Source organism: Lepidochelys kempii, chromosome 4, assembly GCF_965140285.1.
Source record: "Lepidochelys kempii isolate rLepKem1 chromosome 4, rLepKem1.hap1, whole genome shotgun sequence".
Lineage (NCBI taxonomy): Eukaryota > Metazoa > Chordata > Testudines > Cheloniidae > Lepidochelys > Lepidochelys kempii.
The window spans coordinates 37,786,456-37,804,841 of NC_136383.1; the positions used below are offsets into that span (position 1 = coordinate 37,786,456).

General features: G+C 40.0%; 1 protein-coding gene across 2 annotated transcripts in view; it reads right to left on the bottom strand.

Moving 5' to 3' along the window:
• The window catches only part of SEC24D (SEC24 homolog D, COPII component), a 95,070-nt gene that overhangs the window by 2,423 nt on the left and 74,261 nt on the right, over nucleotides 1-18,386 (bottom strand). For both annotated transcript variants that reach the window (XM_073340990.2, XM_073340991.1), the window contains 9 exons: nucleotides 13,774-13,890; nucleotides 12,017-12,187; nucleotides 10,931-11,027; nucleotides 9,984-10,129; nucleotides 6,860-6,998; nucleotides 6,365-6,483; nucleotides 4,071-4,250; nucleotides 2,481-2,672; nucleotides 544-633 (listed from right to left, as the gene is read on the bottom strand). In XM_073340990.2, the coding sequence (XP_073197091.1) occupies nucleotides 544-633; nucleotides 2,481-2,672; nucleotides 4,071-4,250; nucleotides 6,365-6,483; nucleotides 6,860-6,998; nucleotides 9,984-10,129; nucleotides 10,931-11,027; nucleotides 12,017-12,187; nucleotides 13,774-13,890 (1,251 nt within the window). The remainder of the gene's footprint in view (nucleotides 1-543; nucleotides 634-2,480; nucleotides 2,673-4,070; nucleotides 4,251-6,364; nucleotides 6,484-6,859; nucleotides 6,999-9,983; nucleotides 10,130-10,930; nucleotides 11,028-12,016; nucleotides 12,188-13,773; nucleotides 13,891-18,386) is intronic.

Genomic DNA, 18,386 nt, shown 5'->3' on the forward strand with positions numbered 1-18,386 from the left:
CTAACAAAGCAGAACCCTCATGGTGACTAGCTGTCTGGGTATGACAGTACTGCAGATACTCTGGGTGCATGTGTAAATATTTTGGAACAGCTTAAGCACCTGTCTTTGAAAATCTTGCCCTAAATAATCAGCATGTGTTCAATTCAAAAGCAAGCCCCTGATAAACCACCACCCTGATTTAATTACTGCATGTGAACTGTGCTATGTGCCTTAAAGCTTTTACTACATTTGCCTTACTTTGCTCCTATTTAAATCAATAGTAAAACTGCCAGGGACTTCAGGGGAAGCAGAGTTAACCCAGCCCTTTGGGAGATAGCTACAATTTCTCATCCAGCAAGAAAAAAAAAAAGCTGAATAGGGGTAGGTCTTTCCACTGATACAGAACCTGCTGACGTCAAAACCCCATGCAGCAATAAGGGTTTCTGAACAGGGGTCCCTTTGCTACAAATTTCCAGTCAAAGCCAGCATTGCACAAATATTCTTTAGGACAAGAGGAATTAGTTTTTTGAAGTAAAATAAAGTCACTCTCATTTTCTCTCCTACCTTCATGGAGTAAGGTCTGTTGCTCTGGATGTAATCCATTATTGATCTGAGCTTCTTAGAATAGAGGTTGTCCACTTCAGGGAGTAGTGTCTAATAACAGAAGTAAGAGGTGATGAAATGGTTACATGGCTATACACACCTACCACTAGTAGAGTCAATGCTAACATTAGTGACTAAACATTGAGGGCTGTGTAGAAGAGGCTGTCCAAGACCGCACAAAATTATACTGGCAGATTGTGAAAGGTGTAACCAGTTCCCATTTCAAACAGGAAGATGTACCAATGGCCAGATATAAACAGATGAGTAACTGTATGCCTTCAATGAAATATCAGTTTTCCAATGGGAAAACCAACAGGAGGGTTACTTAATACCCAACCCATAGCAGTTACATGAAAAAGAAAAATGACATTCAAAGTTGAACATAGTGTTGTCACAAGAGGGAAGAAGTTCAGAGCTAAGGTTTTTCCACTGTTACCTTAACTCTGCCTCACTATGCTTAATCAATATGCTAGGGTTTTTTGGTGCAGGCAATTTCAAAAATAATTCCATCCACTGTATGGATCTATTACCATCCATTAGAATGAAAGGGAAATGTACTCTCCATTATCACCATGAACAAACATATAGCATTTTTTCTCAGGGTAAAGTCATGCAGAAGTTGAGGTTTGGAGCAGAGCTTTCTACCACTAAACACCAGTAGTAAAATTGCACAAGCACAGCAGGTGCCGTAGTGATGCAATGACCACTTTGCCCTGTGGCTCCTGGAAGGACTTGCACCAGCTCTGAAGTGATTTCTGCAAAAGAGGTTTTGGGGGGATGCCTGGAAGAGGGCCAACTAGATCTGAATTTATGCAGCAGCAGTGTGGTGGAATGGCAGTCACTCCCCAGGCAGTAGCCCACTTGCTAAAATCCATGCTCCTGCCCCGCCATCACAATCTCCTCAAAAGGGAAAAAACGACCCCATGCTAGACAGACAAATAATTGGGCTTTGTGGAAAATTCTGAAGCTGATTTGTGGTACCTTTTCTCCAGTAACACTGTGCAAAGCAGTTGGACTGTGAACTAGTACTTGAAGTTGCAGATTTGTGTTGACCCTTGCAAATCTAGCATTGTGTGTTATAGTGTCCTCATAAGGCAACTTAAAGGCTAAGCTGGCTTAACTACTCATTACTAATATGATTATGAATTTGGGGGCAGATCCTCAGCTGAGTTGAGAGGGTAGTGAAAGAAAGTGGTCTTCTGTGCTCCTTTGATCACGGTGTGTTGAGTTGGTCACAGTCATCCAGCAGTTTAAAGAAGCCTAAATGGTGCTCTAACCTGCATTGGCTGCCAAAGGCTAGTCATGAGGGGCTATTACAGCTGTCGGGGATCAGTAGGGCACAAGGGAGCCCTTTGCCCAGCCGCACCCCCATGCTAGTACCCCTGGGGGGCGGGGTTAGTAATGTAGGAGCTACTCTGGCTGGACTACATCATCCAAGGCTTCGTTATGTAAGGGGATCCTCTGGGGAATAGATCTGCCTAGTTTAGGGCCACTGGGTGCCCATAAGACAATGCAATCCAAAGCAGCTGAATTAGAGCCTTAATCACTGATTTGGTTAGAAATCAATTAAGACCATTTCATCAAATGTATTAATTATTCAGAAGTATTTGCTCATTTTCAGCCCTTTGTGAACTGTCCAGTGGCTGCTATTCCTGTTGGATTGCTGGTCACCTAAATCACAGAGTATTGTCTCTGTGCCCTCAATGGGTGACCAGCACAGAAAGAGAGACTCTTAAACTACCTACGCTCTTCTTTCAATCCAAAGTTATGACCTTAGTGGTGTAACCATTGGACCACTTATTTATTTGGAAATTAAATTTCCCAACAGAATGGCTTCCCATTTATATAGAAATCACATTTTCTGCAGCCCAGTCCCCACTCCCCCACAATATACTCACAGCCTCTGTGCCAATATGTGCAAAGGATGGCACATTAAAGATCCCTTGAATAAGCTCTGGTGGGGCGCTGACTCCCAGCCACAAGAACATATTTAGCCCATTTGCCAAGAAGAATACCCCTCCTTCAGACAGACGTTCCTCTGAGCAACGGACAGCAGTGGGGAAAGCATCACTCTTTATATCCATAGTGTGCTGCAGGACAAAGGGGAAAAAGTAGTGAATTCAGTTAGTCTTTTTTTCTTTAGTGTAGCTGAATGTCATATAAAGAAGCGTCGAGTTCTATTGCTAATGGGGAGTTACACTCTGAAAAAGTAACTATGTAAAAATGGCATTTTAGGGTCATAACACATTTATTACATCTCAATTAGTAAGTTTTTGAAGTCAGGCTGTGTTCTTTCTAGCTCACACATCACCTCCCATGAGATTCTGCAGGCCAAAGGGTTTGCTAAATTATACCTGTACCACACTGATGCACCTTAGTGTAACTGACTGTCTAAACAGAGACAATTGGGTTGCACAGTTCTGACTGGAATTTAGTTAACAATCCTGTGAATGATCTGAAAGCAAGGAAAGAACCCAGCTCACTCTCTCATAGCTGTACTGCCTCTGCAGGGCTGACAGTGGTAAAAACTTACTGTTATCACTGACGCAAGCAGGCACTACTTTGAATACGCACAGGGAGTGAATCTGCTGGGTAAGAAGTTACCTTTTTTAATACAGCCACTTTTCAGAGTAGAGCTACCCTTTACATAAACATAATCTAGTCAATTTCAGTTTAGAAGCTGTACTACCTACCCCTGAATCTCCTGCCTATTCTTATTGTTTTGAAATGCATCTTTAAAAAGAGATTCTCTCCTCGTGCTGTTTGAAGGACACAAAAGGGGAACAGTGACTGACTTTCTATTGAGGTGACACAGTGAAACTGATTATACAAAGTGCTTTCAGATTCACGAAGTGAACAAAGTGAAAAGAGAGAAAAAACTTCTTATAAATTGTTACTGTAGTTATTTTCTATTAAGCTACTGAGCTACCCTTAATAATAATTCTTTCTGAAAGACAGAACTACCTGTCCTGTGCATAAGTGGAACGATAGTCATCTTTCACTACCCCTAATTCAGGATTTTTTTAAAATTCCAATAAAGCTGTTAATCAACAATGTAAGCATCCTTTAATACTGACATTTAGAAGAAACAAACAGCATGAAGGAAACTATCTATTGAGGTTATTATCACACTACTGAGCAGAGTAAGAGCATCTACTCTTTAGCAAACTATCTAAACATTTGGGTCAAAGTGACTGTATCCGTGCATATACAGACAGCTATAAACTGCTGTCTCACTGTCCTCAGTGCCATGTAGTTATTTCTTCTGGTCAGTAACTTTCTCAAGTCATTTTAATCTGATTGAAATTTCAGACAATCTGCTTGATCAGCGGAAGACTACACAAAAGCAAGAAAGTACCTCTACAACATGGAATCACTCAATATATAAAGAGCCTTCTATATGTCTAAGCCACTTATCACTTCTACTGAAAAACCTGTAAAAATAGCCTTTCCCCACTAGAAAAGATTCACTGCTAATGTATACTTACAATTGGCAGAAGCTGTGGATAGAAAAACAACTGGGTGTCAGCAACATCCATAGACATGACCAACTGCCTATGATAAGCTCTTTCATCGGTTGGAATTTCCGGTCTGCCAACTAGCACGCAACTTTTTAATAAACAATTAATATAAACCGGTAGCACCTTCATCGCATCAGGAAGGATAAGCTGAAAGACAAAGTTCTTGTTATTTAATATACTCAGTCTACTATTGGATTTATAAGCTGCTTCTAAGTATACTATCTTACCATTTATTTTTAAGATATGTCAATTATGAAATATATTTGGAATCGTTAATTAAGCACTAATAAAATGCAGGAGAAGTTACTTCAGCTCTCTACCCCAACCCAATTTTCTAAGTGAAGGATGTAGAACAATATTACATTAATCATAAACAAGTCGGAAGGTGAGTGGGTAACGAGAGCAGGATGTTATTCTAATGTACACTTGGTCATAGAATGCAGTATTTGGTGTACTTGTATGAAAATGTGATGCTCAGAATAAAACATCAGCCTGTTGTAAATCAGTTTAAAACATTTAAAATGCCAGTGTGGTTACAAACATTCTTAATGTATAAATGGGCACTGAGTGACTTAACCTGAATAAATGCTTTAAATAAAGCAACAGTTATAATCTTATTAGTGAGTGTAATCAGCAGTCAGTTAAATTGATAGGTTCCACCTCAAGGAAGAAAACAAAGATACGTTAATTATGTAACTCTGCAATGAAATATAATATAACACCCAGTTTTAGATGGGAAAACTGAGGCACAGAACTATTAAGTGACTTGCCTAAGGTCACCCAGCAGGCCAATGGGGAAACCAGGAACAGAGCCTAGGTCTCAAATCCCCAGTTCTGAGCCTTCTCCACTGGACCACGCTGTAGAGGCACAGATACCCTGAATCTACTATATACAGAAAAAGCATTTAAAGCAGACAAACTGCCTCACATGTCCTGTCTAATCACTACTGATTAGGCCTCAACTGGAGTATTGTGTCCAGTTCTGGGCACCACATTTCAGGAAAGATGTGGACAAACTGGAGAAATTCCAGAGAAGAGCAACAAAAATGATTAAAGGTCTAGAAAACATGACCTCTGAGGGAAGATTGAAAAAAATGGGTTTGTTTAGTATGGAAAAGAGAGGACTGAGAGGGGACATAACAGTTTTCAAGTACATAAAAGGTTGTTAGGAGGAGGAGGGAGAAGAATTGTTCTTCTTAACCTCTGAGGATAGGACAAGAAGCAAGGGGCTTAAATTGCAGCATGGGAGGTTTAGGTGGGACATTAGGAAAAATTTCCTGTTAGGGTGGTTAAGCACTGGAATAAATTGCCTAGGGAGATTGTGGAATCAGTATCATTGCAGATTTTTAAGAGCAAGTTAGATAAACACCTGTCAGGGATGGTCTAGATAATACTTAGTCCTGCCATGAGTGCAGGGGACTGGACTAGACCTCTCGAGGCCCCTTCCAGTCCTATGATTCTACTTTACCTTCAGAGTAGATCACCACACAGTATTGTGAAAAGTATGACCCTTCTCTTTACAAGTTAAAGTAGCTTTTCATTCAACCTGGATTCAACTCCAGAGTGTGATTGATTACTACACTGGTACTAAAACCCTGCTGGCAACTACAAACAAGCAGTGTGTCATCAGTGTTTTATCAGTATAGGGTTTTGGGGAAAGCCGGGGAAAACCCTTTTTAGACTAGCTGCTCCTTGGCTGGCAACATTAAAGAACTTCCAAGCTAGGGAATTCAAACTTCCCTCCTCACCTACATATTGCTCTATGGTTAGCATTACACCATTTGCTAAATACAGGTTTTTGAGCTACACAGAGCTGTTCTTCAGGTCTGGGAAAGGTACTTTGTGTGTCACAGCTAAATACAAGGTCAAACAGTTAGTTTAGCATAAGCAGTTTGCACATATTCTAAGGGACCGTTCAAGGTGAAGTGGCCTGATAACACCCTTGTAGTCATAGGACAAAAAGAGGGGTTAGTGGGTGACAGATGGTTGTAATAAGTCAAATATCTGATAATGAGAAATACCATGCACTTTCAGAACTCTTATTTAAAACCCATCACTTCAAATGTAACCAATCACTGCTTTTCTTTTTTAAAAAAAAGGGGGGGGGGATAAAGAGAAAAAACTCCCTCTGGAGAATGAAAGGAAGTTAAACCTTACTCTGAAATTTTAATCTGTGGCATCACTGCTTTTGCAATGTTGCAAAGTTATTTATCTCAGGTTCAAGTTCCGATACAGAGCGTTTTCCTTGGACTGCATCTTACCTGGCTTACTGCAGATGGGCTGGCACAATTCCTTCTGTAACATGCCAACATACGAGCAGTCTGACTCACCAGGATCTCTCTGATTGTCTTCAAGGGCTGGCTTAGAATGGCTTTGAAAGCTACCATTACAGAATAAAGAAAAGATCATCCTAAAGTTAATTAGACATAAAAAACTTTGTTTCAGAGGCCCATATTTAACCTGCATATAATATTAAAGAAAGCAAGTAAAATTATTTCTGCAGCTATTTTAAGTCACTATCTGTTTCAGCTGCCTGACTTACAAATAACTCAACAATATTTAAGAACTTTGTCTAAGTATATTCCAGATACAAAAAGCTGTGTCTGCTGCTTAGAAAATATATGGTCCTGAACCTCTTCTCTGTCGTACACTGGTGTAACTCCAGATTTGCACTAGTCTAAATTAAAGGAGAATCACGCTCCATATGTATATTTTTGTTTTAGAAAAAAAATATAAGTGACAGTTCATAAATGTACCTGATTTAGCAAAGAAGTTTATAAGTGCATCAGTTTCACAACTCTTGTAGAGATCTGTTAACTGGGAACTACAGTTTAAGCCAATATTGTGTACGCGGAGTCGTCTTTGCCCACTTATCGAAGTGTAAAGTACAGCACACTGCAATGATAAGAGAAGTTCTAGTTTTCACCACAGTTAACTTTATTTTAGTATAAAACAAAAAAACCCACCATCGACTGGTCTTCGGCACTTTCAACATAAGACAGCAATAATAGATGCTTTATGCGAGGCGGGACTAGCAACATTCATCAGATGTTAATGAGCTTTAGGAACAATTTCCTCAACATTCATAATGTAAATACACTGATGTGTAAACCCATCAGAGAAGCAACTAATCTTAAAATTTACACAACAACAACAGGAGTGATTAAAAAGCTTGCTGCTCTCATGGCGCCACAGACAGATGACATCATTGGAAAACAGCAAGAACTGGCAGCAACTTTGTTTTAGAAAGTCACAAGGTTTTAACTGTTTAATTTTTGAAAAACTTTATTAAAGAAAACATTTCAGCAAGTAACTGTAAATGAATACATGCCACAAAATAGGCAGAAGCTATCTGACAACTATTCGACACATCACATTATTGCTGTCACCACATGATAAAAAAAGGGGAGGAAGGAAAAGAATATGAGGAAAAGATTAATAAGACAATCTCAAAAAGTTAAGCTGTTCTCTAACACTTGAGTGCTTTTTATCATTCTGATTTACTGCACTGGAATCTGATTCTATTTTGTTTAAATATGGTGCTAGTATTTAGGGGAACTGGTATGGAATAAGAAAGGAACTGAGAACAGGATTTCTTTTTTTGGCAAACACATTTCCTGCATCGTATTAATCAGGATATTGTACCTTGTAATGCTTTTCACAATGCACCAATATGAATGAAACTCACTGTTTTGTTCTTTATGGGCCTAATCCAAAGCCCACTAAAGTAAATGGAAAGACTGCATTGACTTCAGTGTGCTTGGATCAGACCCTTTATGAACAGCTCCCATTTGAAATGGAGATGTAAAATTAAAGTCTACAAGGAATGTACAGCCAGTGTCAATATTGTACCGTGGCCCTAGGAAATTACTTCACACAAGGCCTGTTATGTTTTATAGAACTGTATTTACCCAAGGATTAACTACTGAGTCATACATTATGTTTCTAGGAGCATGACAAAAGGAAAACCGCAAAAATAACAGTTTAGGTAATTTTGTGGTTTAGCTTTGAAGATCATAAGCGGTCACATTTTCTGGGGGGTTAAAAAGAGAAGTCACGAATAAACAGCTATAATAATTGGTGACAATTTCTCATTGATAACACTGAGGGATAGTTACATTCCTTAGATGGATGTATCACAAGCATCGCCAATAAGTTTAAAGGCAGAAAATTCTGAACCCTAATCAGCTTTTAAATCTAAACTTCCAAGAATACCCCCATTGACAGATTATTGGGAACAGATATTAACTTTACTGCTAAAGCATAAGCAGCGATGGCATCAGCCTTGGCTAGCAGAGCGCTCCCAACTATTCAATTTCATATGCGTTAGATGTGCATCCATTCGCTCCTGACAAGGATCCCCATCCTCCCCTTCCACTTCCATGAATGCCTGCGGTTCCAGGCAGGGAGGAAGTCCTACATCTCCAGAACATGCTTCCCAATCACCCCCAATCTGACGGGCCTTCTGTCATGGGAGGCTCCACAGGGCTCCTCCGAGACTAGGTCAGGCACGGTCTTGCAAAGTGATGGGGTTGAACAGGAGGCATAGACTACACACACAGACAAAAACCCCCCAACCCAACTTGCAGTACAATCTTGTACAACTTCCATCTCTGTGCTGTATAACCACTCTAGCAGGAGAGGGGGCATTATATGCAATTTCCTGGTGGGCAGAGTCCCTGGTAAACATGGTTCCTACATAGGGAGTTGATATGCAGGAAGTTGGACGCTTGGGCAGAAGGTTTCCATGTGGACGCCCAATGCTTGTGGCTACCGGGGGATCCCAGGCACTGGAGAGGCGCTCTGAGCTTCTTCTCTAGGGAAAAAGTAGGACCAAGCCCTACCCTTGCCAATGGAGAATTAACAAAGAAACTCCATTTCCTGAGTGAAGTTGACTCAATGTTTGTATGTGTTTACAAATAGTTGCTGATTTATAATAATGTTTCCACATAATTTATTTTAAATCAAGTTTGGGAGACGATACTCTCCTAGTCCAGGTGTAGTTTATTTCTGTAAGGATTTCTTTAAGGATGAGAAATATTTAAAAAAATCCTGAAATTATTTTATAATTAAAAAACAATTTTAAAATAATGTTCATAATTATTTTTATAATTAAAAACCAAGCTTTTAAACAAAGGAATCTGAACCTATGGAAACGTTTACCTCTTAATATTAAAATGAGAAACAAATGTAGAAGTGAGCAGGGTGTTGGCACAGCAATGGGTTCATACTCTGAGATTCACCTTTGGAGTCAAACATGAAATGTATTTTAGAAGTTTCAACTGAGTCCTCATTTGTGCCCACCACAACTACTAGGCAAGCTGACATGTTGGGAAGTGTTTGCTAAGAGTCCATGGATGGTGCACTGGCAGAAGTTTATGGGGAACTTAATTCCCTGGCCTCATGTGAGGAAATGACTTGACAGATGGCTGCAAGAACTTTGAGCTTTATGGGCCAACCAATTATGGTGTCCTGCAACAACATGCCAGGTGGCTGTGATTCTGACTGAAAGACCGTAGTTTCCTAATGGGAGTCATACTTACATGCAGATGGTGGCGACAGCAGAGGTCTAGGACTCAGATGTGGGTTTGCCATAGACTACTTGAATGACCTTCGGCCAATCACTTATGGCCAGATTCGACCTTCTCTACTTAAGGTGTATAGGAATAGCATTACTGCTACTTTGTTGTCCGTTAAAACATGCTTCTGAATCTTAACTGGCAGAACGGCACTGGCAAGACTGCTCTGAGTTTGTCTAAATTATGCCTGACTCAAGTCAATACTCTACATCCACCCCATGAGTGGGAGGTATTTTATTATTACTGAAAAATAAATCTGGCACATTATCTAACGGAATGACACAGATATAACGTTTGTCACCTGAATTAAGGCTCCACTGTCTTCATTCAGTTTGTCATCATGCTTGAACTCCACTGTTATCGCTTTGTCGCAGTCTACTGCTGCCATCTCTACATCTGTGGTGTTGTTCATGTAAATGGCACCAAAGAAGTCAGTGGCCCTGAAACCTGGAGTCAGATAACAAATCAAAGAAAATTATTTTTGTATTTGTAATTTTTTTAAAGCAATGTAGCTTTGTGACCCATTATTCATTGATGTTCAATATGCTGTGCAGGATGAGAGTGGAACTACAGAGTGACCTCAATATCTGAGCGGCCCCAGGTACTCTGGTAGGCCGCCATGTCTGGTTTCACTGCCAAAAAGAGGCATGGTAACAGAAGACTCTCTCCCCATCTGGCAGCTGAGCCAGAGTAAAGGAAGGACTGTTGCAGAGTTGGTGCTGGGCTGCAACATCCACAGAAGAGTTTGTGCCCCTCTGGACACCTGCTCTATTTAAAGCTGGTCCTGGAATACCTCCATTTGTAGGAAGAATAGTTGTTTGGAAAAACAGGTTTTCACTACAACAGAGGATTTTACAAAACCTGGGAACAAGTGGGTGCACAACGGCTGATAGAAGTGGTTTACATAAAAACCAAGCTCCTGAGGTGTGTGTAATGTGAGCAGAATCTGTATTTGTATGTGCAGATTAATTTCATGCTCAAGCAGAACTCTGCATATTCAAATGTAAAGGCATGTACATTTTTTGCAAGTAGACCCTCAACCTCTATTTCTAGCAAAGTGCCCTGAAGGTGTAAAATAATCCGAGGCATCGTAGAAACAACATGTACAAAATTTCCAACATGCTATTATTTAAAATAATATGATTTGTTAGCACTCAACAATTCTCTTCTCCAGGAAACTATGAATATGGTGGCATAAAACCGAAACGTGCACTCAAGTTAATTCTTATTCCAAAAGGGTACTGTTACCTGTACTTGTGCGAACCCTCATGATTGCATCAAATCCTGTTCTTTTTTCTATGTCCTTCCTGAGGTCAGTCAGGAATTGGGGACCATCAGAATGTACCTAAAAACACAAATCAAAACCAAAGCTGACATCCACCACTGGATGGCAGCAAACAGCAAAAAATGCCACATAGTCTTTAAAACAGTTTATGTTTTTAAATGGATGTGTACGTAAAACATCCTCCTCTTTACTTGTAGTCTTTAAACATGAGCCATCTGCAGTATTCTGCATGTCCCTTTGAACAGATATGAGGATGTGCAAGAATAATCCAATTCAACAGTAAACATTCCTACAATCCTGGACGTTTAGAATTCCTCTACTCCCAAAAGGGATCACCCTGTGAGTCAGGGTGCGTTCCATTGACAACTACTGAGCTGCTGCACTGACATTACCTTCCTGGCAGATGGGTGCCTGGAGGATGGATTTTAAGGCCCCAGCCAGGACTGTGTGCATTGTGTGTGTTTCCCGCTTGGTCAGCAAGAAAATGCACGTGCAGATCAGTTTTGAGCACAGAGAAAATCCCCTTTTGCCTACAGAAATTCTCAAATATGGGTCCCCTCTACACTGGGATGAATTTCACCCTATAAACTGCTGTACTGGAAAGATATGAATCCTGAGCATGTTGGTCTTGTCATGGCTGGGAAACACCCACAACTTTTTGAGTAAATGATTAGATTCTCATTTTTCTCCAAAGAATGTCCATTTCCTTTTGGACATAAGTATTTCCATTTGTGATGTTCAACAATGATTGCTGTACCTTCTCAGAAGTCAATGCATTCAAATGTCTTAATGTATTTAAGTAAGCACGGTTCATTTTAAGATACTAACCAGCTCATTTCAGAGACTGAACATGTTTTTGAAAGTCTTTAACTTGAGCTTGACTGGTCACTTCCAAGTTTTGCATTCTGCCCACTAGTGGACACACACAAGCTCTCCTCAGGTTCACTCATTTTTTATGCTAGACTAGACTAGATATTCCTTTATAATGGAAAGAAAACAGTAAATTCCTAGCAACTAATCTGACAGATAGGGAATTTGTTAGCACTTACCTGAAAATTGTTGTATTTGTAAAGAGTTCCTCCAGTGTACATTGTGACAAGACCCATGGAGGCTACATCCACATACTGGTTTGGGAAGAGGAACAGATTCACACAGCAGCCATTAGCCACACAATCTCTGGCCAGGGACTCATAAAAATTCACCTGTGGCTGGAAAAGTATCTGCAGAGAATTAAAAAAAAAGTAGTCATGGTAATTTCTCTTTGGACATCACCTAAGATATTGTTGAGAATATGTCAAAATTCAACCATCTACTCGAAAAATTAAAAATGACACAGCTAATGCAATTAAACTAACTTCTTGAGAGCCCAATTTAGCCCTCAGACACCCAACTCCCACTGAAGTCAGTGGCAGCTGCATGCATGTAGCAGAGCAGAATTCGGCCATCGATTTTTAGCTAAATGTAGGTCCTGCTCACAAATGGAGGGGGATGATCCATACTAACCAGCACAGGGGCAGTTTTGCAACAGTATCTAGTGCCACAACAAAAACTCGTGTAGAGACCAGGGTTTGTTGGAAAGTGTGGAAGTGTGAGAGAGTTGGATGGGTTGGGAATGGAAAGGATACGCAGTTGGATGTAGATGCATATATCACTGTGAAAGGGGAGCATGACTGTGGTCTGGTTATAGGAGGGTACAAGAAGCAGGCAAGGTGTCTCAGGCAAGGTGTCTTCATTCCTCTGCTTCTTGATGCCCTTTTTTTGGGCCAAGACGACTGAAACGATGCCCCTTCCTTGCCTGTCTCATAAATGAAAAAATGAACTTGGGGCCCAATACTGAGCACATTCCTTTTGTGTTGCTGGGAAGCCTGGCTCACAATGGAGCATGGAACCCTTTGAATCCCAGAGCCTACCAAATTGTGGAAGCTAGGACTTGTGATGCCTCAGACCCCAGTGTGCACGCAGCCATTTAGAAAGGAGGTGTCACGCAGAAGCCCAGGACAGGTACAGATAGCACTGAAGTTCAACTTTTAAGGTAGAGAACTAGGCCAGGGATCCTAAAACCTATGCCAGCCACTATCTGGTCATCTTTGCTCTAGGAAACTGCATCAAAATGCTGAGATTCAACATAAGTTTTTGGAGGAAAAAAAGCACTGAGTTAACAGTAAGCAAAATTTCTTGTTAAGGGAATGGCGTTTTGTTTTTTTTTTCCTTGTGCAGGCTTCATTTATGGTGTAGAGGGGATTTGATAGCTGCTTTCAACTACCTGAAAGGGGATTCCAAAGAGGATGGAGCTAGACTGTTCTCAGTGGTAGCAGATGACAGAACAAGGAGTAATGGTCTCAAGTTGCAGTGGGGGAGGTTTAGGTCGTATATTAGGAAAAACTTTTTCACTGGGAGAGTGGTGAAGCACTGGAATGGGTTACCTAGGGAGGTGGTGGAATCTCCTTCCTTAGAGGTTTTTAAGGTCAGGCTTGACAAAGCCCTGGCTGGGATAATTTAGTTGGGGATTGGTTCTGCTTTGAGCAGGGGGTTGGACTAGATGACCTCCTGAGGTCCCTTCCAACCCTGATATTCTGTGATTCTATGATTTAGGGCAGTATTACTTTGTTGTTGATTTAGGATTGACATTAATGTGAGTTAATTAGATAAATAGTACTCATGCACCAGGATGATGGGAACATAATAAACTTTATAAAAGTAATTAATATGCAGTTATCGAAATTTACCCCATTCTTTGAAGAAACCTAACAACAAAAATCATCGCAATTTTCTTCTCAAATCATTGTAAGTTCTAAATAGGAAATACCTTCTCTTTATCCGTATTGATCAGTTTTTTGTCATCTCTGTTTTTTAGCTTCCCTGGTGCTTCAGCAGTCGGCAATGAAGAATGGAAGATAAACAACTTTCCAGCGCATTCTGCTGCCTGTTACAAATACACAGTAACAACCTTTTATTCTGCTGGTGGTATAAACAGATTAACCTGATTTTCATGCAATTGTGTAAACAAAATTGTAAATTTTCCCTAAATCCTCGTAAGCTAAATTGTCCATTTGTTTAGAGACTGAACTCTTCATGGCACCAAAATCCCAAAAGAAAATCACTGGGAATTTAATATCCATAAATAGCTTAATCTAACATAGATATGTCTGGTCATATGTGGTGTTTCAGTGATTTCCACATAGGAATCTAGTCTCGATGGACAAAGTTAACAATACGTATCCCAGACTGCTGTCAATTTAATTTTTTTTTTTAACGCCCATGAGTTAAATAGAAGGTACTACTGCAATATAAATATTAAACAACAAGATGCAATAAAGAATAAACAGACAGTGCAATTCTGTAGTTCTTACGCATGAGTGAGTCCCACTGCAGTCAGAGTGGTGTGTGAACAACGACAGAAGAATCTGGCCCCCGCACAATTCTTTTTTCTCCACTTGAATAATGTCAATAAAAATTATATATCTATATCTGGAGAAGTTCTTTTAAAAAAAAAACAATTTCCAATTTAAATCATATGTTGCGGGGAATGAGAGAGTTTTTTTCTTCTTGGATCACTAGGGGTATATGAACACCCAGGCTGAAGTCAAGGAATCTTTAAAGGGTCTGAAGACAATAGCCTAACTTTGCTCATGGGATCCCTTAATATTTGAGCAAAGCTTAACAGTTAGGCTAAAAGAAGGATTGCTATGGTGTTCCAGATTTTTTAAGATTCTTTGTATTCATCCTGTACGTTTATATATCTTGCTAGCCAGAAAAAAACCTTGTGCTGTCCAGGCATGATATTTTTATGGCCCTGAACAAAATCTAATTGAGGAACTCTTTTCACTGACTTCAATGGGCTTTGGATCAGACCCCACAGACAATATGGGACAAGCCCAAAAAGAAAAATTATGGGGTTAGAGGATGGCTGAAGAGATTGGTAAAGGGACCCACAGCCTTTCTGCTCGAGGTTGCAAATATCATGTGGCTTGGTGCTGGCAACTGTTTGGCCACCTGCATGAAGTAAGTTTGTATTCTTAGTCCAGTATCTATTGAACAAGTGTCCACATCACACAAAGCTACCACCCTGATGGAAGTCTCAGCAGGGAATCCAAAGACTGAATGGATGCTGAAATTGAAAAAACCTTCTCAGGTGGTCCTTCCAACTCAGACCAGATGCACATAGGTTGTAGGGAAGTCAGTATGGGCTGTCTGTGTACACAGAAGACATTGGGCCAGATCCTTGGCTGGTGAAAGTTAGCAAAGCTATGCTGACTTCAGTGGAGCTACACTGGTTTACACCAGCTGAGGATCTGGCCCTCTTTTGCTAAGTCCAGCATCTAGCATAGGTGGTAAATTTTAAGAAAATGACCTCATACGGTATTTAGGAATTTAGGAGTTCTCTATATTCTTCAACTAACTCACCACCACCACCACAAGTCTTCTGCCAAAATTTTACCTAAGCTTCCATTTCACCTACTTATGAAGACCGTCAGTGTGATCATTTTAATAATTGCTAACAGCTGGCAGGACAGCAGTTGTTAGATTCTAATAGGAATGTTCTGCACTGAAGTGAACAGAACGACTGGCAAAAGTGTGGGATGTTACAGATACAGGAACACAAAGAAAAACAGTCTACTTGGCTAATCGGATGACTTGCAGAATAAATGTACACAAGAAGTTTCCAGCCAGGTCCAGACTGACCTGTTATAAAGTGAATTCATTACTAGGTTTATAATTTTCTTGTGCCTGTACTTACTGTATATTTGTTTATTTCTTTCCTTCGTGAGAGATGCCTATTCCATTTGGCATTTTTCTAATTTTTTATATATAAATGTGTAATATTTTTAAAAGATTTTTGTTGTAAAAGTCCTAAAAATATTTAATTCAATGCACATGAGCCACTATTCAGGTTTTTTTTTCAATTTAAGAATGAATGAATGAATTCTTGAGGGAAATGCCTGGCATCAAAAATTACACTTCTAGATGGAAAAGTCAAAACTACCAGTATCTACACATGTAAAAAAAAGTTTCTTCCTGTAATTAAGGGATGCGGTAAATGCAATTATATTCCAAGTTTTTTTTACACTTAAAATTTTAACAAAATTTGGTATTTGTCAACAGCTTCAGATTGCCACCCTGCCGACTCATGTGCTCAATTCCCAGAACAGCAGATGCAGCAACAGTACAAGTATCCCAACCCTGTTCTACTTTAATTGACATTTCTATCCAGAAGTGATAAATCCACATTTATTTAATCCTTCATCTTCCCACTGAGATTGCCCACTGGAGTGGAAACCAAAATTATAATGGCCCTTTTTGTGATTTGTTTAAATATTAAAGTTCCTGATTTAAAAAAAAAAAAAAAAAGACACACGAATGTGTGTGACTGCACACCTAAATTATACTTGCAATTCCAGTGACACTGTACTACACACAGCCAAGAGTGTATGCACTTTACAAAAACAAACCAAGGTTTCAGTAAATTAAGGTGTTGGCACCTTGAGAAAAGCTGGGAAATTCAAAATTGAACCTTGACAGTCCCACTGACATGAGAGAACTGCATTCTGAGTGGATAGTTTCAATGTAAACTTTTAAATTCTTGGGGGTGAAAACCTGGCGCCACTGAAGTCAATGGCAAAACTCCTAATGACTTTAATGGGGCTGGGATTTCACTCAGACATATGGCTTTTTTTAAAAGAAAATATGTGTATGTCAATTTCCTCAATTTATGTTAGAACAAACATCTTTTATTGAAGCTTAATAGCATCATCTTATTTATCACATTATTAAAAATCAGAAAGTCCTTTTACTTTAGCATTGCTCTTGGTTAAAACTGCTCTGAATTGAAAATATGCTAGACAGTTTTAATTATGTATATGTACTGGGCCAAAATATATCTCCACCAGTATGAATTTAACCTATTTTTTCCCTTTTAGACTGGAATGGTTCTCTTGTTAATATGCACATAGAATGTGTGCTCTTTGCATTAAAAGCCTTATGAATAGCAGTTACTATTCGTAGCTATTCTTTACAGGTTAATATCAGGGTCATTCCCCTTTTTTTTTTTTTTTTTTTTTGCAAACATCGGAGGGAATTTGTATAGTTCTGTATAGTTCTGAATGGCAATTTTACTTTTTTAAAACTAAAAGTAAATACCATTAGAAAAAGGACCTGACAGAAGAACAGATTAAATGAATACATCATCTTTGCACACGTACATTGTGATACTGAAGAATAGTTCATGAGAAGAGCTATTAAATTAATAGCTCAAAAAGGCCTAGGAAATAGTCTCCTTTTTTAGTGCAAGAAGATTATCATCTTGTGGGTTTTTGCTTTCTTTGTAGACAGTTCACAGATAATCAAAGTGATTGTATTTTAAACCACTAGCTGTTGCTTTCTGTCCCTGTAAAAGCTACGGTGCAGCCTGGTGGCATTCTTTTAATTGCCACTGTTAGCACTTACCAGGCACATGGGAAAACACTGGAGATGCACTGTGTCCAGGGTATTTCACCTTCTGATGTATTCAAGCTACTAAAACTTGTTGATTAAGAGGAAAATCCAGCCCTCTCCTGCAAAGCCGTGGCAGTGTCCTGTTCAGTGGAACTAATGCAGTTCTGTACACAAAGAAGAGTACGCTTGGGGCTGGGGCCTGGGCAGGACTGAGGGTCCCACCACTGCATTGACTCTTCTCATTCTCCCTGTATACATAAGAGTAAGTGGGCTGGGTAAGTGCCCAGAGTACATTACTTAAGATTCCAGGCTGAAGTAACCTCCATAGCTGCTTCACAGCCTGATCCCCTTCTTCTCTCAAGTGTCCAGTCTATGCAGACTGGGCACTAGGGTCTGCATTTGCCTCTCAGTGAGCAAAAATCAGAAAATAGATATTAAAATGGAAACACCGACCCAAATTTCAGTATAGTGGCTCGAAGGTGCTGCTAGAATACCCCCTTACCACCTTTAGTGGGGGGAGGTCTTCAGACTGGCCAGCAGGGAATGAAAGAAGTCCAACACACATGTGTGGTAGGGAAGGAAGCAGGGGCTACTGCCTCCCTCAACCCCCACTTTGGTTCTCTGCTTAGTCACTGGCTGGGCAAAAGAGGCAAGGCCAGCTGACTGGCTGCTATGTTCCCTGCAACCACCTATTTAAGCTAACCCTGGCTTTTCAAAAGCCTCTTGTTCAAAACTGTCCAGTTAGGTGCCCTGCCCTCCCTCTCTCCCTCTACTTATAGTTGTGCTGCTTATGATGCTGTGGGGGTCTCACTGACCCCTTGTTTTTAGGGGGTCAGGAAGTAATTTTTTCCATTGGACCAAACTGGCTTGTAGTCCAGTGGGTTGTTTTTGTTCACCTTTCTGGCAGCCACCTGGAGGTACATCTGGGTTAGAAATAGTGGGATACAAGGTTCATATCACACTGTTATGACTATCGACTCATCACTA